Raw genomic sequence first — 25,206 nt, 5'->3', positions numbered from 1 at the left:
TGGGATTAGTATCAACATAACACGTCCAGACTTATTGCGTCCTATACTGATTTTTAATACACTACTGAAAAGCCTCTAGACAAGAAATTAGATGTTGTGGTGTATTATTCTAAAGGCTGTGCAGTGTGTTGCACTGGGAGGCCCGCATTGTTTCAGGGTAAGAAGCAAAGTGTAGAGGCAGTGGCTTATGGAACGCTGTGTTAAAGTGATAATTACAACATACCCCCAAGCCCCCCTGTCACCCAAACTATTCAGGCATGTTCACCCAAGCATCCAAAATGAGAAGAAGAGAGAAACACAATGAGGAAAGTAGGACAGGAAGAAGGATAGACAGGAAACCATAAGCAAGGGGTTTTGTTGTACCAGGGAGCTCTATTGGCCTTTCTCTACCTTAGCACACCATAGTTGACCGTGCCTCCAACCTCCCTCAACCCTCCTATTACACCACCTCTAAGCCCTGCAGGCTGGCGCAGAGAATGAAGAGAAAAGAGGAAGGGGGGATTTAGAGCCCCCCTTTTCCCTCTTTTTCTCCTCAACTTTCAGCCAACATAAGCGGCGTTAGCACATTCAGTCCCCAAAATGGCAGCGAATGAGGGAAGCATGGGGGCCCCCTTTTGTCCGTCTTGGTACTCACCTTTATTTACTACTGATTTACGAAGGGTCTTTGCTCGGCTCCTGGACCACATGCTTGACGCAACACAATCTCCCTCCCCATCCACATACACAAACACATTACCAAGCTCTATTCACAACTATTTTGGTAATGGCGGCCTCTGTTGTTCTGCTGCTGACTGGATTCAGGTCTGCTGCTATACCCGCATGGCTAGCAATATTGCTTCTGCACCTCACATAACATATCAGCACCAGACGAGTGCTAACGAGTAGGAAGGAATCCCTTTAATGATAAACATACACTTGAGTGCCAATTTCTAAAAGAAAGTAATCATCAGTGTGGTTTGTGTGTCTTGTGTGGACCTACACGCTATGTTTACTGCGGCTCCACCAGAATCCATACGTAGTATGAGGGCTCTAAAACAAACCTGTTTTAGTGTGCTTCCACAACTGCAGCCAGTGTTTTACCGCTGATTATTTCCTGATCTGTGCTTATAACAAGCAGCAGCCCTTGCACTGGACCATAAAACAACAGCTTAGTAAACAGCAAGCATGCTGCAGAAATTGGTAGCGCATCAGGCCGAGTCATTAACAGCCTAAAAGCGTCAGAGCAATACAACAAACTCTCTCCTTCAGCAAGTCTCCCTGCAAAAAAAAAAACCTCAGATGTCACTACCCGCCTCCCCTCCCTTTACCTGCCACCTCTCTTACCACCAGGAACACTGGCTAAAGGTGAAGGAGGAAGCATACCACATTTTCCTCTGTCCTCCAATAGCCATAGACACCCGAGAAATGGAGGACAAAACTGCCATCTCACAACACAGCTGTATCTGATCCTGAGTGCTACGACTGGTGTTCCTTTTGCATGAACTAAATAGATGATAGTTGTCTCCCCCAAAAAAACACATCATTAAGTGTCCCAAAGATGAATAAGAGCTTTCTATTAGATGGGTTTTCTACGTTAAAGGAGTGAGGCAGTCACGGGCTAGAGAGCAGGAGGGGAAGGAAGAGGGGGGGTTAGTTGTCAACAAACGCCTGTACCTCCTTTCCTCCCTCCTCCCTCGCCCTTCTTCTAAGCCCCTAACCCTTGCCATCAGGCAGATATCTCTCTGTCATCCCCTGGAATGCTGGATAACTATCTCCTCTCTACGACACCAGGCCCTCTCCTCTCACCAGTCACGAGTTGACCCACGGCAATCCTACCATAGGAGGGCGGAGGTTTGAAGTGAGAGAGCAGAGGAAAAAGACAGGAGGTAAGGGGGGAGGGTTGGGAGGTAAACATTGTTTTTAACAGCAGTTAGGCTTTCCTTTTAAACCAAAAATAAGGGCTGGAAAATAGCAAGCACTTCCTTCAGCTTTCTCCCCCTGGAGCAAAGAAGGTAGTTCTCCAGAAGGGGGGAAGGAGGGCTAGTGAAAGCTGGTCTCCTTTCTCCAAAAGTACAAAAACGGGCTTGACGTGATTTTACATTAAGATGATTCATCTGGCCAAGAACCGTAAAATTTGCACAATTAGAAGTAAAGCACAAATGATATCCAAGTTTCGAACTATGCTGCCAGCTATTGGCAAAGTTGCTAATTTAGGTTCTTGGCAGATGATAACTTATGAAATAAGATCAGAGTTTCTAAAGCATATCTGGAGAAAGGCAGTAAAGCCAGGCAGCCTACCCCCCCCCTTCTGGACGAACTACTCTTCTTTGGCTCCAGGGGAGAAGCTGAAAGGGGAAGGTGGCTTTGCTCCAGCCCTTATTTTGGGTTAAAAGGTAAAATAGCCTAACTGGCTGTTAAAAACAAGTTTTACCTCCAACCCTCCACCCTTACCCCTCCCTGTCTTTTTTCTCTGCTCTCTCCACTTCAACCTCGCCCTCTATGGTAGGGATGTGCACAGTGGGGTCAACTCTGTGACTGTGAGAGGAGAGAGGCCTGGTGTCGGTAGAGAGGCGATAGTTATCTCCAGCATTCCAGGGATGACAGAGAGATATCTGCCTGATGGCAGGGTTAGGGGGCTTAGAGAAGGGGCGGAGAGAGGAGGGAGGAAAGGAGGTACAGGAGTTGTTGAGCAACTACCCCCCCTCCTTCCTTCCCTCCCTGCCTTTCTTACTGCCTGACTGCCTCACTTCCCCACACGTAGAAAAAACCCATCTAATTAGAAGCTCTTATTCCACTTCATTTAAGGGAACACTTAATGATGTGTTTTTGGGGGGAGACAACTACACATTACTTCTCATGCAAAAGGAACCACTCAGTCGTAGCACTCAGGATGCAGATACAGCTGTGTTTGAGATGGAGTTTTGTCCTCATTTCTCCGGGGTGTCATGGCTATTGGAGGACAGAGGAAAATGTGGTAGCTTTCTCTCCTTCACCTTTAGCCAGTGTCCTGGTGGTAAGAGGTGGCAGTAAAAGAGGAGGCGGGTAGTGACATCTGAGTTTGGCAGGGAGACTTGCTGAAGGAGAGAGTTTGTTGTAATTGCTCTGACAGCTTTTAGGGCTGTTAATGACTCCGGCCTGAGCGCTACCAATTTGTCAGCATGCTTGCTGTTTACTAAGCTGTTGTTTTATGGTCCAGTGCAAGGGGCTGCTGCTTGTTTAAGCACAGATCAGGAAATAATCAGCGTAAAACACTGGCTGCAGTGGTGCAGCCACACTAAAACAGTTCTGTTTAGAGCCCTCATCTACTGTATGGATCTGAGTGAGCGCAGTAAAACATATGGTGTGGTCACACAAAGACACACAAACACACTGATAGATTACTTTCTGTTAGAAATTGGACACTCAAGTGTATGTTTTATCATTAAAGGGATTACCTTCTACTCGTTAGCACTCGTCTGTGTGATATGTTATGTGAGTGCGAAGCATATTGCTAGCATGCGGGTATAGCCAGCAGACCTGTAATCCCCAGTCAGCACAGAGCAACAGAGGGCCGCCATTCCACTAGTGTGAATAGAGCTGGTACGTGTTTGTGTATGTGTGTATGGGAGAGAGATTGTGTGTGCGTCAAGAGCATGTGGTCCCAGAGCCGGCAAAGACCCCTTCGTAAATCCAGAGTAAATAAAAGGGGTAACCAGACGGACAAAAGAGGAGCCCCCACTGCTTCTCTCATTCGCTGCCATTTGGGGGACTGAATGTGCTAAACGCCGCTTATGTTGGCTGAAAAGTTGAGGAGAAAAAGAGGGAAAAGGGAGGCTCTAAATCCCCCTCTTCTTTTCTCTTCATTCTCTGCGGCCAAGCCTGCAGGGCTAGAGGTGGTGTAATAGGAGGGTGTTGGAGGGAGGGTTGGAGGGCCCGGTCACTATGGTGTGCTAAGGTAGAGAAGGCCAAAGGAGCTCCTGGTACAACAAACCCCTTAGCTTCTGTTCTCTGTCTACTCCTTCTTCCTTCTAACTTTCCTCATGTGTTTCTCTCTTCTTCTCATTTGGGTGAGCTTGGGTGAACATGCCTGACTAGTTTGGGCTGACAGGGGGCTTGGGGGGTCTGTTGTAATTAGTCACTTTAACCACAGCTTCCATAAGCCACTGCCTCTACACTCTTGCTTCATTACCCTGAAACAAATGCCGGGGCCTCCCAGTGCAAAATCACTGCACAGCCTTTAGAATAATACACACACAACATCTAATTCTTGTCTAGAGGCTTTTCAGTAGGTGTATTAATAATAGTATAGGGACCAATAAGTCTGGAGTGTTATTTGATAACTAACCATGACTGGGTTTGAATGTTTTCCAACTATTGACAAGTCATTATTCATTCATGCATGGGTATATCGGAATGGTAGAGCAGCAAAGGGAAGGCATTCTTGGTTTTCTATATGTGTTACTCATGGCTATATTCATAATGCTTCCAGGGCTGACTAGACCTTAGTGGCTCCCCGAGGAGCAGGGTGCCTCCTAGACATGAAGCATGATCTCCAGAGTCATTAGGACTCCCCTGAATTCCCCCTTACTCTCTGCGGAGACTGTAGGACACTTTGTGCTAAACCAGTTCTTTGTGCATGCAATCCTGAAGTGACCCTGAATGTGCCAACATTAGATAAGCAGAGTTGCAGTGTGTTTACAGTCCTCTCCCAACCCGTTAATGAGCTCAGCCCTGAGACCAATTTACTCACAGGGAGATATATCTGAATGCATTTTTAATAACCACCCACTGGTGATGAGAGAGGGAATGTATGTGAGCGTAATGTGCTCTTGGACTTGTGCTTGTTTGTTTGCTAGTGTTTTCATTCACTCTCTCACCCTCATTGCGTCTGGTCACTGTCTTCCATCATGCCTGATTAGACCGTCTTGCTTTCTATGCATATGAAAATATGCACAAACTTTTACTGCAAGCACTTTAAGTCAAGATATTGATAGAGTGGGTGAGGAAGAAGGAGAGAAGCAAAGAGTGAGGGAAGACAGAAAGAGAGTGGGGAGAGGGAGGGGGGGGGCTGTCTTTTTTCCGTCTCCAAGGGCGCTGCTTTTCCAAAAGTGCCTGGGGCTACACTCCAGCACCTCGGCTCCCCTAGGCCTTTCGGCTGCCTCCTAATAGCCAACCCCCATCTGTGTCACATGGCCAGATGATGGGACGCTTCCCCCTGCTCTGCCCTGCACTTTTTTTTTTCCTTTCCCCATTTTTTTTCAGAGTGCACATCCACACAGGTTAGAATGGCAGAGTTGCCAGGGAACAGTCAGAAGCCATTAGCGTTTGGGACAATTTGCCCTGCAGCGTTCCTTCTCTCGCTCATAAGAAAGGAGTGGGGGTGGATGCAAAGCACCAGCTCTCCTTTAGATGTAATGAGGTTGTGCAAGTTGGGTCTTCTTTATTCTTTTTCTACTCCTTCTTTTCTTCCTCCTGCTTCTCCTTGTTCCTCTTCTTTCTTTCTTTTCACCTTTGTGTTGATTTTCCCTTCATTCTATATTTAGATTAGAAGTATGTCTGCATGTATATAGTAAGTCAAAAACAACTATTAATACTGTACACAAAATTCGATCTGATCTGTGTACACACGACAGTATCCATGTGCATGTGAGAGAAAGACAGAAGGAGAGAGGAGCCGAAAGCCTTGGAGTCTTGTTTCACCCTTGCGGGCTAGGGCAGGAGGCAGCGAGCATGCTGGGTAATGAAGTGACAGGTCAGTCTGTAAATACGCACGGGTTGCTCTGGCCCTGGCCAGGGGGGAGGCTATCGCATTGCAGTGAAAATGGAAACGTCAATAAAATTAATCTGCCAGCCTTTTGGCCACTGTGTGGTTCCATTGGATGAGCCTGACTGCTCACAGCAGGAGAGGGATTTGGAGACTAGCTCGAAAATCAACACAAAACCTAGCGGCACACAAACAAACAACCAAACTCTGTATCAACATTATTCAGTGAAGCTCAAAAGCAGAGAAACAAGAGGAGGGTGGTTAAAATTCACAGCTCAGTAGTTGTGTTTTTATTGAAGTTTGAAAGCAAACTGGGGGAGTTAGACTTGACTTCCGCCTGGGTCGCATTTCTCAGGAAACCCCTCACAGTCAGGGTAGGGCTATGGCCAGACCAAAGTTTATTGTTTTAGGCTTTCCTGAACAAGGATTCGTACTTAGCCTGGGATTTACGGCATTTGCCACTAATGAATGCCCATTCTACAATTACAACACCCCTAGTCTGTGTCCCGATTCCCATATGTCCTTCAGAAGGGCCGTTGCTTCTCCAACTTCACACAGGGAGCGCAAAGTCGGCACTTCTCTGTTTTCCTCTTTCGTGTGGCTCTGCACTAATGATGTGGAAGGAAAACACTGTGCTCTGAAAGAAAAGAAAGACAGAGAGAGAACAAAAAAGAGAGGGAAAAACAAGGGGGAGGAAAAAGGAAAAGAAAGTGGGGAAAGTAGTTAGAAGTGAGGGCCCCTGCTGTCCTTGTATTCTTCATTTATTTTGCATTTGATTACGCCACCAGTCGGATCCTTTTTCTTTCCTCCTTTTTAATGTTATTAGTTCAAATATTTATGCAAGATTAAGGCTTGTATAGGTGGTTGTGATTGATGCCTCCCCAAAAACAGGAGGACATGCGAGTCTGAATTTTGAGAACGTCAGGGTCCTTCCCTGCCTTAGTGGAGGAGTTTTTCAGATACATAATTTAGATGCCCTCAAGGAAGGCTTTCAAGGCATTTGTGCCCGGGGGCAAGAAAAAATAACTATGACTGTTAAAAGTAAATCATTTTTGCTAATGCACAATTAATGCCGGTGAAGAGGAACAAGAAAAAGGCAAGGGACAAAGATGGAAACTTCAATTTAAAGGAGAAATCGTGCCTCGGTATGTGCATGTTTTCCTCTTGAAATCAAACGCTGACGGACATTAATGCAGGCAAAGCCGCCGCTGGCCTGTCATGCTAATCTTGTGGCAGAATGGGGAGGGGTTGCTGCAAGGGAAGGAAAGGGAGTGGGAGAGGAGGACTAAGAGACTTGGGGTTTGGGGTGGGGTGGGCTTGGGGGTAGCAGACAAGTCCATTATGTGCATCAAAGTGCAACAATGAAACCACCCCCAAATCAAATCCCTACTTTAATGCTCATGCGTCTCAACTGGATGCCGTGAACTATCAGCGCCTTTGAGTTTTGTTTGTATGTGAGAATGTGTCTGTGAATGCACGAATGTCTGTATATTACTGTATATGTCTGCATAACTCCTTCCTGTCCCCTTTGGCTCTCTTCATAAGATGAAAAAAATGCTCCACATTATGTCAAGCATGCAAATTTAATTGAATTAATGACATGAGTCCAAGCCTCTACTGTACGCGAAGGCTCCTTGTCCTTTTTTTGTCATCTCGCTCCATTTTTTTCTTTCCTCCTCCTCCTACTGTAGAGCTGGAACGAGGAACCTAGTGTTTCAGTGTCCAACCATAACATTACAGTCATTAACCCCTATTCCCCTCTCCCATGCTCTGGGGTATAGAACAACTCTGCTAGGCCTCTGTGTAAACCCCTCACTCTCTGTACAGGCCTTCGTCTAAGGCCATCTAAATCCCCCAACCTCAATATCTTTGCTACACAACACTGGCTTTGCTGCAGCGATTCTCTAGGCCTCAGTGTAGTGCTTTTGAATTCGGTCTTAGGTATCTGTGGTATTTGTCCATTTATCCATCTTTCATGAACCTTAAACTCAGCTTTGACTCTCTGTACGTCTGATTCAGCTTTGAGAATTTTTAGATTTATTGTATTCTGAGTCAGTAATGTGGTCTGGGATTTTGTCTGTTATTTAACCCTGGGTTTGGTTTCCGTCCAGGAGATGGCTTAGACAACAGCGTTGCATCACCTGGCACAGGGGATGACGATGATCCAGACAAGGATAAGAAGAGGCAGAAAAAGCGTGGCATTTTCCCCAAGGTGGCCACTAACATCATGAGGGCGTGGCTGTTCCAGCATCTCACGGTAAGCGCAAGCATTACTTTTTGGAGATACACATGTATGAAAACAACCCAGGTAGAAACACACACACATACACTCACTCTCAAAAGACATTCTCAAGCCCACAAACATACACACACACACACACACACACACCTGTCACATAGTTGTTACTGGGGGAGTGAGTGACGGTAGTGCTGTGATGCTCACCTGTCAGCCACCTGTCAAAGGGACACAGTGACCAGGTCAATCTAATCAGTTTGGACTGTTTACTGTGCTCAGCACACTCTGAGTAAGAGGGGGATGGCTCAACAATCCATGACATTTACTCCAATATGAGATGCACTGTTTGGCCTGAAGAAGAATGTTTTTCTGGTGCAGATTAAGAGAAGCAGTGGTAGTTACAGGAGAAGGATTGTGAGTCTAAAGGTGTGTAAAGATTTAGGATGAGTATACTGATAACTTGTAAAATAATATTTTTTTTATTTTTACATTAGCTCCTGTGTAGGTGTATAGATGGTTATGGATACAAATATTGTCTGGCATGTCTTTGGAATGAGCACTGACTTAATCTATTGACCTCTTGATCAGTTTTACTTTTTTAAATTTGGTGGATATGGTGATATTCTATCTAATGCTTGAGACTGAGATGATACATGCTAATTCTCCTCTACAGCTGAGAGGAAATTGTTTGCCCAACAGTTCAGTCAGACAACTCATTCACTTCACTAAGCACAGTGATGCTACATGGCTTGGATTAAATATTCAAATGCCACAGTAATTCAAACATACCTTGTAAAATAATTAAATACTTGGCTGTTTTCTGCGCGTGTCAGTCTGCTGTTCTGTCTGTCTATCTGTGTGTGTCAAGTATAAGGGGATGGACCACATGTCCCCTCACCCTCACTAATGTCAGGACATTATCAGAACATCAGGCTGTATTGATTTTGCAACGCAGGTCAGATTTCAGGAGGAGGTGGCCACACCACGACACATAAGCTGCTCTCTGAGCACGTGGCTCTCTGTCCCAGAGACGGACGGACAATGTAGGGGGAAGGAAGTAAAAGAAGAGAGAGAGAAAGTAGAAGAGAGTTAGTTTAAAGCTTCAGCCTTATGGATCATCCACACATCCTCCACCCCCACACTTTACCAGTGCCCTCTCCTTACCCAAAGCCCCTGTACCCTGATTACCTAACCAAAAGCCCAAGTAATGTGTGGCCAGCAAATACAGCCTAATTGAAAGGGCTGTAAATCCATTACATATTGGTCAGGGATAATCAGGAGTGCTTTAATCACTTTTATCTATTCAGGAGCAGTGAAGCTGCAACAGCAAAGCCCTGAGCCTCGCAGGCCTTAGCGGCTCCACCACGCCAGTCTGCATGCTTATTATTCTCATCATTATCAAAATGACTTCACAGCTGTTCACAGCTCCATCGCTCCCTGACTGGAGACCTCTCACCAAACCATACAGACCAAGCTTCATTCAAAGGCTGAGGGCGGGAGGGGGGGGCTAAACTTTTTGTTTTAATTATTTGAGAGAAATTCTTTTTCTGCTTTAGGTCTTTGCCGCTCCCTGAGCTTGGAGTAGAATATCTTGTTTGTATATGAAGGGGACTAACAAAAAAGGCTAAAGGTTTTATTGAAGTTGAATTTACTGTATGTTTATATTTGCATGCACAAAATACAGGAACACACCTTATCTGAGTTTAAACAAAAATCCTCATGATTTGGCATCTTTCCTGGTGAAAGCCTCACACAGCTTTAACACTCTTCTGCAAAAGATGCAAAGAGAAAGACAGAATGAAGCATACAGAGCTTTTGGAAGAGTCGCAAGCAATTTTCTTTAGAATTGTTTTAAAATTGAATTGAAAGAGTGGAAAGGAAAGGAGGGGGAAAGCCCAATGTTGGGCACAGGCGTATTTTTCAGAGAGCTGGTTAATTCAGACAGAGCAGAGCTTTCAAGGCCCTCTTTTTCTCTCTCTCTCTCTCCTTTATCACATCCCCTGCTTATAGATGTTCTCTCCAATCTTTATTTGTTTCTTTTGTGTAAAGCCCTGGCCAGTCTTGTACAAATAATAATCCCTCCCTTTTAACCTGCCTTCATTTCTCTACTGAGGAAGAGGACTAATTGAATTATCCCCCTTCTCTTCTCACCATCCAATTCTCCCACCCATAAACTCTCTCTCACACACACACATACACACATACACACACACTCACACCCATTAGCCATTCTCCTTTCTTTTAATTTGTTAAGCAAATGTATTTGCTATTGCGGGATGCGTTTGTGCAAGGGTGAATTCTTGGGGACTTTGGCCCCTGAATGGCCTATAGCGGCATTCTGCCATTCATGCATTCATTAACTGAGGGGTTAGGAGTGAAAGGAGCGGCCTTGTATTTTCTCAAACTGCGGGGCCAGCATGGAGCTCCTCTTCCATGAGCCACAGGGGTCTCTCTACATATGTTCTCAACATCCAACCATTGTCACATCTTCTGAAAAGCTCAAAAGGCACCTGGACCCCCCCTTTTCAAAAGAAAAACAACACAGGCCAATAGTAACAACTGTTGGCTTTTGGATTCAGTATAACAAAATTGCCCTCTCCCTCTCCCCTCCCACCCTCCCTTGCTTTACTCTGACCTCACACCCTCTTGGGAGAAATCACAAGATTGTTTTCTTCAGGACAGTCACATATAGAAAGTAACCTCATTTTCAACTCTTATTTACCATCAATCATAACATGCCAACATTCCAGCGGAGAGGAAAATACAGTTTTGTTTCATCATAAAGATCTCACAAAATATGCAGATTCCACAATTACTCCACGGAGAAGCTGTGATAACCCTGACCTCTTTTATGTTGTACCCGTATACACATGCACTAGAGAGCACGTGAGCTGGCAACGCTAAATGCCCCATATGTAATTGGCAAATGGCTGGACAGATCAGCTGGTGTTAGCTGGCAGAAGAGGGTCAGACTGTCTCTCCACTCCCTCCTTCTGTCCTCCCTCCCACTCTTTCTCTCTTTCTCTAATACCTCCCTCTCCCTCCCCATGAGTTTCTGGATGTCTTCCAGCCACATTAGGAGAAGGAAAATCCCAGACTGTTGGTATAAGCTTTTCAATACTACAGGGAGATTATGTTATCAGAAAGGTAAACTTCACTGTTAGGGGTAAAATGTTCTACTGCACTTCAAACGCATGGACTACAAAATCCAGGAAAGCAAGAGGGAGCGATGCAGAAGGATAGGTAGATAGAGGGAAACTAAGATAGAAGAAGAGAGGTGGAAAGAGAGGGTGGCAGACAGAGAAACATAGTTTTCTCTTATTGTTGCACAAGGTGATGCCCTTTTGTTTGGCAAAAGAAAACTCTAAAATCTACAATTAGCCCCTTGGCGCCCCTGGCCTTCCGTCCCTCTTACCCCCTGCTAGCCCTTGCTCACCCCTGTAAAGACAAGGGTCGGCCTTGCAATGAAAACAGGAAACACTCAAATCCAAAGATACCACTCTAGGCTCTGGCCTTGTCTTTTGACTAGTGTAAACCCTCAAACACCTATGAAAATAAATAAGGGACCTCAGGAGCAAACCAGCCCTGAGAGTTTGCACACGTGTGTATGTGTTAGCTAGAAATGTGGAAGGGAGGGATTGAGTGAGAGAGGGAGAGTGGTCAGTCAGATAAGTAAGGAGGTAGCCCTTTCAAGCATCAAGCGTCTCAGGTTTTGTGCTGGGCCACCCTTTGGCCTGGGTGTTTGGGGGAAATTCTGTTAAGCTGCTAAGCCAGGTGTATTGGTCCCATGGGCTTCTTGAAAGGGAAGTGATATATCCCTTGGTCATTCGGAAAGTCCTTGGACTGTGAGCAGTAAAACTGTGCGTTCAGATGAAATATGTTTACAGATGATTAGATGGTATTTGAATATAGTGATTATTGCAGTACATTGTCTTTTATTCTCTCAAATGTGATACCAATGTGAGTATTGACACATGAACAGTTTTTTGACTGAATTGATTATTGTGCTATCCTTATATACATGGAAACACTCACAGTAGAGCTCAAAAGATGCCCTGTTAATATACAGGTGTTAACCAGAGTGAGGACACATCACACTTTGTGAGGAGATGAGTGCATTGTGCATCAAACATCATTAGACACTAGTGACAGTGGCTACCACTCCCCTACCCCCTGCCAATCCCAGCCTAACATAGCATTAGTCTCCATGACAACAGGGTGTCATCGCCAGGTCAAGCCCTCGACCGCCCTTTATAGATGCACATAAAAGAGCCAACTAGGGTCATTCACAAGACATGGGCGCAGGCAAGGCCAAACCCTGGCAACGGATGTTTGTCCCATGCGATAAACAAGTGTACAAGTCCATCCCTCAAAAAGAGAGGGCATGTTGTTTGAGTAGACTAAACAGTCAGCTCTGTAGTATCCCCAGTTTTGTTTAAGCTCCTCTAGTCCTTCTAATCCTTGTGTGTTGTTCCAGTACAAGCAGTATTTAACTGGTGGAGACACACATCTGCAAACAGTTTGAAATACCATAGCATTTCTATTTACATTAAACTGCTGAAAGCTGTTTATTCCATATTTGCTGGTACCCACTTTATCTTTCAAGTATGCATGGCACAATATATATATATATATATATATATATATATTGAATTTTAAAGCAAAAAAATTTGAAAGAAGCAACTTTGTGTCAGTGTTGTACTTTGAAAATCTGTTTGCTTTTCACCTCCTTAGGTTGTTGTGTGAGATTGGATGAAGAGAGGGTGGAGACAAAAGAGGTGGAGGGAAGGGGGGGGTGTTTAGGAGTAAGAGCAAGGTTGAGGAGGGGGTAAAGAGGGGGCTCCTAAGGGTCACAGAGGTGGAAGCCTGGAGGAGGCCCACACACTAATCTGTCATGTGCTCGTTTGCCTCAGAGCCCAAAAGTCAGCTCTCCAGTCACCCGTAGCAACCCAGGCGACAGTTTGGTTCACTGCCACTGCCCAAATGTGTGACTATCAGTGGGAGACGAAGGAAAAAGAGTCATCACATTACTTTTGTGACAATACCCATTGCTTTGTGTGTTTACAAAACAGATGTTAGTGACAATATGACAGCATAGTTAGGTGATGTTTAGCACGGGAGTCATTGAAAGTCATTGATAATGACTGTGGAGGAGATCTTTGGGGGGGGGGGGTTGAGGTTCGGTGCCTAGCTATTGTCTACTCACTGTGTTTGAACGTTGGCTGCTCAGCGACCCTGGAAAACAGAGACACAAGCCACCTCAGTCTGCCATCTGTTCTTCCCCAGCCGGGCCACCACAGAGGGGCTACCACAGCATGGACAGACCTCACAGGGAAAAAACACAGACACTCCAACACTAAAGTGAAAAGATACTTAAGAAATTATTTATTTCAGAGAGAAGAGAGCAGAAAACTGAAAGTTTTGAAGACGGATCCAATGACTTCCCATTTTCACAGGTTGTATAATTATATGATGGGCCGCATCAACTTTGCCATTTCACTGCACAGTGGCTTTGCGGTAATTTCCCAGTGTTAGTGTGTCACAGCTCTGTTTACAGTGTGCTTTGGCATAGTTGGTAGTCTCAGAGGTTTAGTGCTGCATTAGAATGTAATAAGCCCTAATTCGTTTCATGCACCGACATCAGACCTTTACACTTTGCCCCCTAATCCAAATCTGTCATACTTCCACTTCAAAGCCAACTAACCCCACATGGAATCCACTGACATATAAAGCATAGCAGATTAACCTTGCATACACTATGCAGTGTTTGTGTGTGTGTGCTTGTGCAAAGAGCAGACATGTTTGCATGTTTTGCTTTTGTTTTTTTACTTCTCATTCCCATAGGCTTGCTTATCCTCAAGATGAGCATCTTGTTATTGTGCAGGGATTCCTGCATAATCCCGACACTACTCCTTCCTCTACCTCATGTTTCCTTCCCCTTCCCTCCCTCCCTGTTAATTTTCATTCCTGCTGTTTGCATCTTAATGCAGGTTGTTTAATGAAGTAGCAGAAATGAGTGCTTTCGCTAAGGGACTGTTTACGACACATTCCCACTGCATGGAGGTGATTAAGCTGTGTGAAACTCCACAGTGTTTGCCAAAGAAAAAAAAGAGCAACCCTCAACATATCCTCTCCAATAAGACAACAGGAAAGAAAAAACAAAGGAGGAGAGTGTTTCCCCCGAAATGTGATGCAATGTCCATTTCTTTAAATGAGTTTTTACAACAGGGGTGTCCTCATGGAAGACCAGGAGCACAGCATGAGTCTGACCAGCCCCTGCAGAGGTGACTGCACATGCCCTGACCGCAGCAGAATACAAACAGGGTTAGGCATGTGGAGGGCAGTCAGATTTATAAACTCCCAGCTCTGAACTGTCAGAGACTCTTCCAAGAACACACATGCACAAAGCTGAGGAGACTTCTTTAAGGCCCTATGCTCCAGTGAGAATAGACCCCAGCCCGGGAACAGTTCCCTGCCTTTAGCACAGCAGCGCAATCCACAGTTGCTGTAGTCATAACACCGATCCATTGGCTAGAACCTGGCTGAGCTGACTCTGTAAGAAATAGGGCTGAATGACATTATGTGTAATAAGGGCCCCCGCAAGGTAGTCTGTGATAGCATACATGCCTCTGGTGGAAAAGCAGGGTTATTAAGATCGTAGTAACTGATTTTGTGCCGTTTTCCCTTTTCTACACTTTTGGGGTTATCTTACTCATAACAAAATGTATAAGAGGATTTTGGTTTCACATCTTAGAGGTAGTTTCCTTAAATTACCCCTTACCCTTCCAGGGGTACCGCCCTGCAGGCTAGCCTCATCCCCCCACGGTTGATTGCGGGGTTGTGGCAAGAGCTGCTAGAACGGTGGCTGCTGCATGCTGGGGACCATGGAGGCCAATGAGATTCTGCTGCAGGCCTCCAAGCTGCCCCAGCAGTGCTTTGATATTCATCTCACACCAAGAGAAGAAAATGCAAAAAGGAAAAGGAGCCGCACAAGCGTGGAAACAGCAAACCAGGCTAAAGAAGGGAGGGAGGCAAGGAAAGAGAAAAGGTTGAGGGATGGAGGCACTGAGTAGAAATCAAAAACAGACCTTGTGTTTCGCTGTTTGGTTTGTCATGGGACCCTGGCTGCACCAAATCCCACTCCTGCCATTTTGTGTGATTTTTCTCCCCTCCCTTCCTACTCAAATGCATGCTTTTGTTTTGCCCAGTGCTCAGTCCAGGGGCAGGCAGTGGGATTCCTGCACAGTGGGGTCCTTATAACTGGGAGCCATGTCTCTTGTTCTCACCTCTTCCCCCCACTTCCTCACCTTTTCATTTTTTCCCCACTGATATCCTCTCTCTTTCCCCCTCTGAACATATGGACTGGTTTTTAAGAGAGAGCCCAGTCCACATCAAAGACTGAGGCTGAGCGGGTCAATTTGTTGCTCCTTTCCCCGACTCTTCCCCCTCCACTAGCCTCAGTGGACCCTCCCTACACCGCAGCCATTTACCCAGAATGCTCCATTGCTCAAGCAGTTCTGCCTAGCGCATATATTGAGCCATGTGTTGTTGGTGTCTGTTCTCCTCATATAGCAGACCTTGTTCGAGTCAGACCTCAGAATTTCTCTGCAGCCACATTGCCCTAAGATCATGTAAGGCTATACAAATGCGCATGTTTGATAGATAGCAACCCCTGTATCAAAAAATAGCTGTACCACTTGCTAATAAGAAAAAGTAGATGGATAGAGGAAGAAGAGAACAAAAGAAAAAAATCAAACAAAAAGAAAAAAATAAATATATATAAATCCAAATCCAGGCAGAGCAGTCCTTGGCTCCAGATGTGAATCTCTCTGAATATTGATCATGGGGAAAGCTAGTCCTCCATATCCCCAGGGCTGCAGCGAATGACACACAAAGCACCTCTCTAAAGCCCATAAACCAGCTTGTACAATTATTTAGATAAAGAGGGCGACAACAGCGATGTATGCCTCCCAACCCAGAACCTCCTCCTTAGCTCTCATCCTCCTACTACCACTCCTGCTCCTCCTTTCCTCTTTCTCATGCAGCATAAAGATGAAGAAATTAAAAAGGGGGCAAATGTGTAATTAGCCACACATTTCTGAATCCTCCTTAATGTTCATTACTGAAACCAGGGGCAATTACAAGTTCAAAGGGGTTTAGGGCACCAGCAGCCCGCATAATCAGTCGCAAATTAAGCACAGCTCATTTGTCACAGCACGCACACTTGTATGTGCACACAGAAACACACATGCATGCGTACTGTCAGAGTTGAGTCATAGACAGGCTGACAGGCATCAATTTCCATACAGGCACAAATCTCAGCTACCCCAAGGCAGTGGGTTAGGTCGCCCAATCCTCTTATGCTCTGATTCTTTGTTTTCACTAGACAACAGCAAACACCACTGACACCTTCACCTCAACTTGCTTGACATTATACTGTACTTGTATTCATCCTCTTATAGGTGTCCTGTTTGCTCTTACAATCCCCACCACCACCTGTCTCCATTCTACAGTTTTTTTTAAACCTCTATCTTCCTCTGTGTCTATCCCCTCCTACCTGGCTGTGTCTCTGCAACACGTGACAGTGTGTGTTTCATGTCTGTCCCCGGAGGTGTATCTCGGTTACCTCTGGGGCCAGGTCACAATGGCTAATCCTGTCTTCAGGTGGCTGTTTAGCACACTGAGAGGAGAGCTCGCAGAACCGGAGGTGAGCTCCTGTTACAGGACTCCCTGACCAGGGGTCACCTCCGACACTGTCAGAATACAACACACATGCACACATGTCCTGGCAGAATGGTTGCGCATGTATGCACACACAAGCCAAAGTTTTCACACACAAACACTGTCACTCAAACACATTGAGTCTGCTTATCTATCTCAGGTGGCTCAGCCTTCATGTCTCTCCTCCCTTGTTCTTCTTTATCTGCCTACTGTACTACTCCTCTTCTAGTCTTTCTCTGTCTTCTCTTATTCCCAGATCAGTCAGACTCTTCACATTAGGATTCCCTGATATGATCTCCATGAAGACTTGCTCTAGTGGCCATGCGTTGCCTGTCCTGCCCAGCACCCTCATTGTTTAAGCTGCTCTCACACGGGGACACAGTCAGGTCTCCAGTGAATTGAATGGAGCCCTATCATGTGTAGCTCAGCATAGTGGGAGAGAGAACTCATTTTTCACTGGGGGAACGACATCCATCTCAGCAGCCAAACGCTGGCTGTTTCATTAAGTAGCCCATCCAGGCAGACAGATGTGTTCACCACACAGCCATGTTTGCCTATGCAAGAGTGTGTATTAACCCACAATCCTTTGGGGGAGATTAATAGGCTACCAGCCCCTTTCCATTGATTATCTCCATGCCATTTTCCCCTCCTTTCCTTGGCTAGATATTAAAAACTAATGAAGCCTATTGAAAACGGGAACTGCGAGGCTCTTCACGGATCATTTTAGGTTATTTGGACTCAAACAGAGAGGCATCTCTTTAAGGCACAGTTTGAGTCGAATTAAGAAAATAAATGTGGAGAGCAGTGTTGAAGAAACAGGAGGAAAAAGGAGGAGAGAGTAGAGAGTGTGACTGTAAAAAGATGTGTGTTTAAGAAAAGACAACTCTACTCTGACACATGGAGCGGAGACACGGCAGATGTTAGCAATTCCAGAGCATAGCAAAGCATTCCTAGTGTTGGAACCACGTCCTAATTGCCATAATGGAGGTGGTAAGCGCTGACAGTAATGGAGTCGTGGGGATCCATCCCCAGCAACCTGAATTAGGGGCCACTTGGCAGATCCACTTCAAGATGGCCTTTGTTTTTTTGTCTAGATTCTTTTGTTTTCACTGTTCTGCAAACTTTGTTAATGTTGCTTTTTATGAAAGAATTGTTCTGTAGCAGCACCGACTTTCTCTCCCCTGCTATGGTGGCAGAACTAGGGGGCTCAGGGGTGGTGGTTGGCACATGGCGCAGTTTGGAGGGAGAAGGTGGTGTGTGAGATAGATGGGTCAGAGAGACCTGGGCGGGGAGTGAGCAAAGAGTTAAAAGCGTCCATGTGATGGGCTCACCTCTGCACCAGGCCTGGTGAAAGGCGGTGGGGTGCTGTCGGGGAAAATGACTTCCTGAGACATTACCATCAATCACCAGACAGGTCAGGCCCCCGAATCCCACCATCAGGATGGAGGAGAGTAGAGGGGGATGGGGCAGGAGGATTAGACTATAGGGGACGAAAACAGAGAGGAAGACTGAGTTAAGGCTTGTTGGGGAACAGACTATTAACAATCTCTTTTTCTCACTGTGTGACTGTTTTATGTCTTTCTCTTCCTCTGCCTATCTGTCTCTCCGTGTCTTTCTCTCTTTATATTTTCCGGTCTTCCATAAAACAGCTACCCAGGCATTCAGGAACGGCCCCTGCTGGTCAGAGTCCTCTCCTCGGCTCAATTGCATCATTAATTATTCCACAGGCAGTGGGCTAGAAGCAAATCTAAAGAGAGGAAGAGAAATAGAGAGGGAGCAAGAGTTAGATGGGGAGATGGGGGACAGCTGTCTAACACCCCCAGTTGGTCTTGCTTTCACTCTCTTTCTCTCTCTGTCTCTTTCTCTTTCTGTAAATGAAGGATGGGAGAGGGGAGGGGCTTGGGTTACCTCAGTGAGCGGTTGTGTTACATTCCTGAGAAGGGAAGGGGTAGGGGGGGCGGTTCAACGAGTTGTTGAAAAGAACACAGACGCTTGTCAACAGCCTCCGAGCTGGGGAGCCATCATGCCTTGCTTTAGGCCTGGAGGTCAATGACCCTCTGTTGCACCCAGATAGAGAGGTATAGGGAAACAGAGAGAGAGAGAGAACCACCAAATCACCATACGGTACATGTCACTGCTTGTCTGCGGGAGAGGTCAGTCAAAAGCCTCAAAAATCTCTAAATCCTTCTCTTTCTCTCTTTACCCATAAAACACTGTACGCGAACAGTGGCTGTGTGACTGTGGATTAGCTTTCTCCGAAGCACGAGTAGAGTAGAAGGAAGAGGAGAGACAGACAGAGACAGAGAAAACGGCAAGCGCTGGCAGTCATGGCAAAATGGCCCATTAGATTTAAGGAGTAAAAGTTCATCAGCTTTATTAATGGGAAGGTATATAAATGAAGTATGAATTACCTGACTTTTATGGAGTGGCGAGAGTGAAACTGGAGTGTCTTATGATATAATGTTTTAGTGAGCTGTTCTGAGCGCTCTGATGAACAGGCTGCAGAGAGAAGGAGGAGAGAGAGTGGAGCGAGCGCGAGAGAGAGAGAGAGAGAGAGAGAGAGACTGAAGTGTGCTGGGGTCCCCTGAGTCCAGTGGCTGGAAGGTTGCCTGATTGTTGCTAACATGCGTAGCTGATCGGGTTAGCTTGAAGACAGGGACGTTTGTAGCTTCCAGGCTTATTCTTTGCGTGTCATTAGCCAGCGAAGTAAAAATTGGCGGCATGAAAAAAGAAGGTCAGCCACATCTCTGATTTTGTCACTCTTCTACACATGTGCACACAAACACAACTATGCAGCCACAGTCGAACATGCCTGCAGTTGCACACGCACAAGTACGTTTGTGAACAAGCATGCATGCACAAATACAGTATATGCAAGCACACATGCGAGAACAAGGACACACACACGCCAGTCCGCAGACAGACACACACAGAAACACACATGCTCCCCACCATCCTGTAATAAGCGGTAAGCTGAGCTAGCTGATGGTCATCCTCCCATGGGGCTGCTGGGTGGCTGCCAACTTCCTGCCTGCTTTGTCAGTGGATAAAGCCCCTAACAAACGAGAGGGCTGTAGCTAGGCAGGCCAGCCAGGTCAAAGGTCACCTCGGCCCCCGGGCAGGATTGAGCCTAAGAGCACTACAAGGAGAGAGAGGGAGAGAATGGAAGAATGCACTTAAAGATTGGCTGCTATTAACCAGGCCTAAAAGCTATATCCCCGCCTTACCACTCCTTCTTTTCTCTTCTCTTCTTTTTTCTTCCCTTTTTTTGGCGGCACTTCACAAAGGCATTTTAACTCCCGTCACATGTCGACTCTGCTTTGAGGAACATTAAGAAAGTGAAAGATCCTGAGGGCATTTGTCAGTCCACACAGCCCCATGCAGCCAGCCGCCCCTGGGTGTTGAGCAATGACAGGAGATATCTCCTTGACTCATACACCCCTAGATGAAAGGAGAGCTCAGAAGACGTGCATTTCTGAAAGGCAAAAACGGTATTCAGTAAAGGAGAAGAGACACAACAGGTAGGGACGGGGAGGTGAATGATCAGGGCTTGCCTGGCTTTGTTCCATGGAAGTACTTGTGATCTCAGATGAATGCACCTATGGTTACCATCAGCTATGCTCCTCTGTCTCACTGACAGGGACATGATCTGAAGTGTCTGTCTGTCATGGGTCTGCTCGCTGGCAGACGATAGAGAAAAGGGGAGAAAGTGGAGAAGAGGAGAGAAAATCTTTTTTTCTACCCCAGCTGTCCATTCAGAGGGAGAGAAACTTTGACATGGTTGACTTGAACACATTTAGCATCATTAGCAAACAGGAAGTGTCCCCTGCAGCTGTTTTTTAGCGGGGGAGGGGGTGTTCCTGCCTGCACTGTAATGGACAAATGTTACCCACCATGTTTGCCTTTGATTTTTGACCTGAAAACAAAAATTGACATTACAAATGTCCTATGATATCTTCCAAATTGGCTTGACATTGCATAGCTGGCCCCCGGGGGTTTCTTGTTTGTCCTCTGTAAGTGGTTGTGCTCTTGTTGTTGTGTCCTGAGGCTCGCTATTAGAATGTACTGGCCTTTCTTTGGAGAATGTGGAGTCTTAAAGAGACAGAGGGGGAGACTAGAAAGAGAGAGCGAGAGAGCTAAAAGAGGTCCTGGTTGTGTATTTGAATACTTATGCTCATTAAGTTAATGCACAATGAAAGGGAGAACCGTCAAGTGGAAACTCTCAGAAGCTTCTATTTGAAGAGCGCACACACCCGCTTTTCTCTCCCTCAGTCTGTCCATCTCTCCACAAATTAATCTGTTTCTATTTCAATTGAAGATCAACCCCACTTTACTTTGACTTAGGAAGTTAAACAAAGTCTAAAGAACACAATAGAGAAAGGGGATAAACTTAAAGAGACCCTGTATGTTAATATTAAGTCCTTTTCCCAACAGACTTTATCAACAGGCTCTAGGTTGTAAGTGCTTTACTGTGCTGCCCCAACATTTTTTTAAAGTGGTCTGTAAGCTTCAGTATGCCTGAATAGTGTCTACTAACCTAGACCTATTTAATACTGAATACTTATTTACTAATTATTTCCGTATATATGAAGACTAAGGAAAAACATTTGTATGGAGGCAGTTAGTAATGTTTTTTTTTTTTTTCAAATGAATTCACAAAAAACAATATAATCTTTTTTCCTACTGGAAATAATTGGAACAGAAAAATATATACATGATTTGATGATCATTACATTACAACATTTGTGTTCAACCCTCAAAAATAGGTTTTCTTAGGACAAGTCTCTCAGTTAGTTCGTTTAGAAAATCATTGCTTTTTTACAATGTGTACATACATCATTAAACCAGTGCTAATGTTTATTCAGAGGCTTAGTTCATTCAGTACACTTTAGCTTTAGCAATGGCTCCCAATGGCTTTATGGCTGGCAACAGTGACAAGTGGTGTGGATATGAGGTTGTCCAACACAGACAAAGTGGGTGGGTCTTCTGCCCTAAAAGTCCCTCGCAATGGCAAGAGACCAATTTACCTCACTGTCCCAAAAAGAAACATCATAGAGGATAAAAGAACAGGAGATTAGTTTTAAGAAAATTGTTTAAGAATTCTACTAAATCTACGAAAGACTTGCAAATTAAATTTAAATGAAACAGGAACAATACCCTTTGAATGAGGATGATCCTTTGGCTCAGCTGTAGTCATTGCAACAAGATGTTTTAAAGATTTTTTTGAGAGCAAGTAGTGAGCGTGGCTGTGTGTTGACATCAGGCGAGCTGGAGAGCAGAGCAGAACAGAGCTGGGTGCCCCTGAGCAGGCAGTTACCACAACAAAGCCAACAGACTGGTCTGAAAAACCAGGCCAAATTCCTGCCCTCTAGGACCAGGCTTAAAGCTTGAGCGGAAACTTTGAAAGAGGGGGACGAGATGAGATGAGAAGAGAGGAGAAGAGAAGAGGTGGAGTGTAGAGGATACGAGACAAGGCCAGACGGGTTAGCGTGTAGTGAGAAAGGGATAGCTGCTGGGGCCTGTGGACTATGGCAGGAGAAGGAGAGATCGACGGAAATGAGAGAGAGCGGGAGAGACTGAGAGGAGACCAGGCCCCCACTGTAAAGATGGAGGGATCGTATTCCTCCTCTTGAAAGCGCTGGGGCAGCCGTGTGGTGGAAAAAGAAGCCATGAACTCGATCTGACGAATAAATAGGCACATCTCTATGGCTGCAGGCCACAAATGAGACCTGGTCCACAACACAGCACACACACAGCTTCTGTATGTAACTGTTGGCAAACTCCAATAGATCTATGGGTTGAGTTCAGTTGATCCTCGTTTGGGAGTCTTTTGATTTCTGCATAGTTAATGAACACCGCTTTTTTTCCAGTTTTATGCTCTTTATTGGATAAAAGTGATACCTTATTATCATTATGCATGATAGCATTTGGCAAAACATCTCTCTCTTTGGTCGATTCGCTAAGTCTGGAGGTGCATTGGGATTGTGTGGGAGTGATTGCTATTTAGCCTCATGGAGCTTGGTACAATCAGATGCCTATATCTCACATATCCTCCAGGGCTCCTTCCTCACCCTCTCCCTCCATTCATTCCTCACTCCTTCCGACTCCCCTCACCCACTTTACTGTTACTGTAGCTTGGCAGGCGAGCAGGCAGTTATGCCGTAGAGCTTCTCTACAACCTTGCACCATCTCCAGTGAACATAAATTAATGGTGTAGAGCAAACAGGCTGCTGGCTGAGAGCCAAGAGCTGGCTTCAGGAGCCCAGCCAGCGATTGTTGTGGCGGGCCATGGCAGCAACAGCAGTAGTAGTACTGATGCACTGCCAACCAACCAACCAGCCAGCCAGCCAGCCAGTCAGAGAGGCAGACAGACAGACTGGGGGCCCTTTTGCTCTATAATAGATGCCGTGGGCCTCGCCAGTCCGCCTTGCATTTGCAATCATCACTGTTTTACTGTCAGAGGGCAGTCCACTGAGAGCCCTTATACTTATTGTGGAAGCTCTGGAGTCTGGAGTGAGAGAGACAGAAGTGTAGTGGTATGTTCTGAATGCAGATTGTGTGAGGTGTAGATAGGGGTGTACTTTCATTTGCTGTTATCACACGTTGGCATGCGGTGCGTGCGGTTTGTAGGTTGGCATCATGTGAGTTCTGTTTATAAGTTGGCTGTATCTGTTTATCTGTGTGTGTTTGTGTGTGTGCAATCAAGAGAGAGAAAGGACGAGCAGCAGGGTTGAATCATTGAATCATGTGGCATTCTTGCCTGTTTGCAGACTGTTGTCAGGAAGCAGTGTATTTCCCAGTAAAATAAAACAAACACCCAAAAAACTCTCCACTCCCTCCAACCTCTGCCTGTTCCAAAAACACACAAGGAGAGAGAGAGCAATGGAGATAGAGAAGTTGAGCATAGAGATACAAATGGAGATTGATATGAGGATAGTGATGGAAAGAGAGCAATATTTTGTGTGTGTGTGTGTGTAACTTTAGTTTACACACACTGGTAAGAATTTCAACTCAACCGGTTTACTCAATTTGTAATCTTTACAAATGGGCTCAGCTAAGTTTGAGAGTAAACCAGACAGTTCATAAATGATTAAATAAATCAAGTTGATCTTGGAAATCATACTTTACTTTTATTAACAACTGTAATCATCATCATCAAAATTTAATAATGATAATTTTAAATACATTATTTTATTGTCATGGAAACATGAGGCCTTTCTTTTTTTGAATTGTCCATTGTCAATCTATTTGATGTTTACAGACAGAGATCATTAACTGTATCCTTCAATTTAAACCACAAAATCTGTCAGAAAACTGCAGCTAAAAAGCCAGATATTCCTCTGTGCATCGTAAACACTCACGATGGATTCAAAAACTCCCAACTGGAATTATTTGTCATATCTGTTTGATCTCCCAGTAATGCCGATATGCATTCAATCTCATTGTCATTTGTCAAAGAAGCCAGTTGTAACATTATTAACAACGGCAACTTGATATTTAAAATGTGCCAATCTTACCCCAACTCAATGCAGAATTCCATATTAAAATGTCATTCCTATATTTGATTGCGTTCATTTCTGACAGTAAATATTATTATCATCCTCCAGTCACTTTGATTAAAAACAAATAAGATTCCAATCAATGCAAAGAAGGCATATATGAAAGGAAATACCGGGATACAATATTGCTGTAAAACTACACACAAACTCACAATAAAGCCCATCAAATGCTCCCAACACATAAAAGAATTACAGAGGAAAATCATATTAAGTAGAATTATGTCTATTTAGCAACTAACTTTAGAACAAATAAACAATAACAATTGTATATATATATATATATATAAATATATATATGCAATTACCTAATAACCCTATCCAAGTGACAAAGATGGGCAGGGGCTAAATCACACCAGATGAGTCAGTCAGGAAATCCTTTGTGTTTCCATGGCACCGGGGTAAACAGCCAATGGCCAGTGATTTCCTGTGAGTCATTAGCATGGGATAGGTTTGCAAGCCACTGCAACCTTGTGACCTGGCTCTATAACTCATGTCACACACTGATGATGTCATTCATCAATGGGGTCCACCAGCTTCTTCGGCAAGGGGCTGCAGGTTCTGCGAGTGGAGGGGAAGGGGCAGAGTGGGAAAAGCGGTGGGGGTTGAATAGGAACGGTCGGGATAATGATCGGGCTGTGGGATTTGACGACGCCAGCAAATACGTGTCAGGAGAGTATGAATCTGATATATGACAAGCTGGATGTTGAATGAGTAGATAGAACTCAGTGTGTGCGAAAGGTGTGGTGTGAAGTAAGAGTGGTCCAGCAGTAGATGTGGTTATTGTATATGCAGAAACACCAAGCTGGGCTCAGGGGGGGTTTAAGGACTGTACACAGCGGATGATGGAGCTACCTCAGCTTGTAATGTTCAGCAACCACAGGGGCCATTACATCCAGCACTATCAGAGAGCACAGAGCACATCACACTCTGTAATTTAGCCAGCAGTCGGTCACACACACACACACACA

At 45.1% G+C, this 25,206-nt stretch overlaps 1 protein-coding gene across 7 annotated transcripts in view; it reads left to right on the top strand.

The window, feature by feature from the left end:
• Positions 1-25,206, top strand: part of meis2a (Meis homeobox 2a) — an 84,679-nt gene that overhangs the window by 29,747 nt on the left and 29,726 nt on the right. For 6 of the 7 annotated variants that reach the window (XM_035673948.1, XM_035673949.1, XM_035673943.1 and 3 more), the window contains exon 8: positions 7,834-7,979. In XM_035673948.1, the coding sequence (XP_035529841.1) occupies positions 7,834-7,979 (146 nt within the window). The remainder of the gene's footprint in view (positions 1-7,833; positions 7,980-25,206) is intronic. The other variant, XM_035673944.1, reaches the window with a different exon arrangement.

This window comes from Morone saxatilis, unplaced genomic scaffold, assembly GCF_004916995.1.
Source record: "Morone saxatilis isolate NCDOM2014 unplaced genomic scaffold, NCSU_SB_2.0 Contig3, whole genome shotgun sequence".
Taxonomy (NCBI): Eukaryota; Metazoa; Chordata; class Actinopteri; family Moronidae; genus Morone; species Morone saxatilis.
The sequence above is the reverse complement of the archived record's forward strand: the minus strand, read 5'-3'. Positions and strand labels throughout refer to the sequence as shown.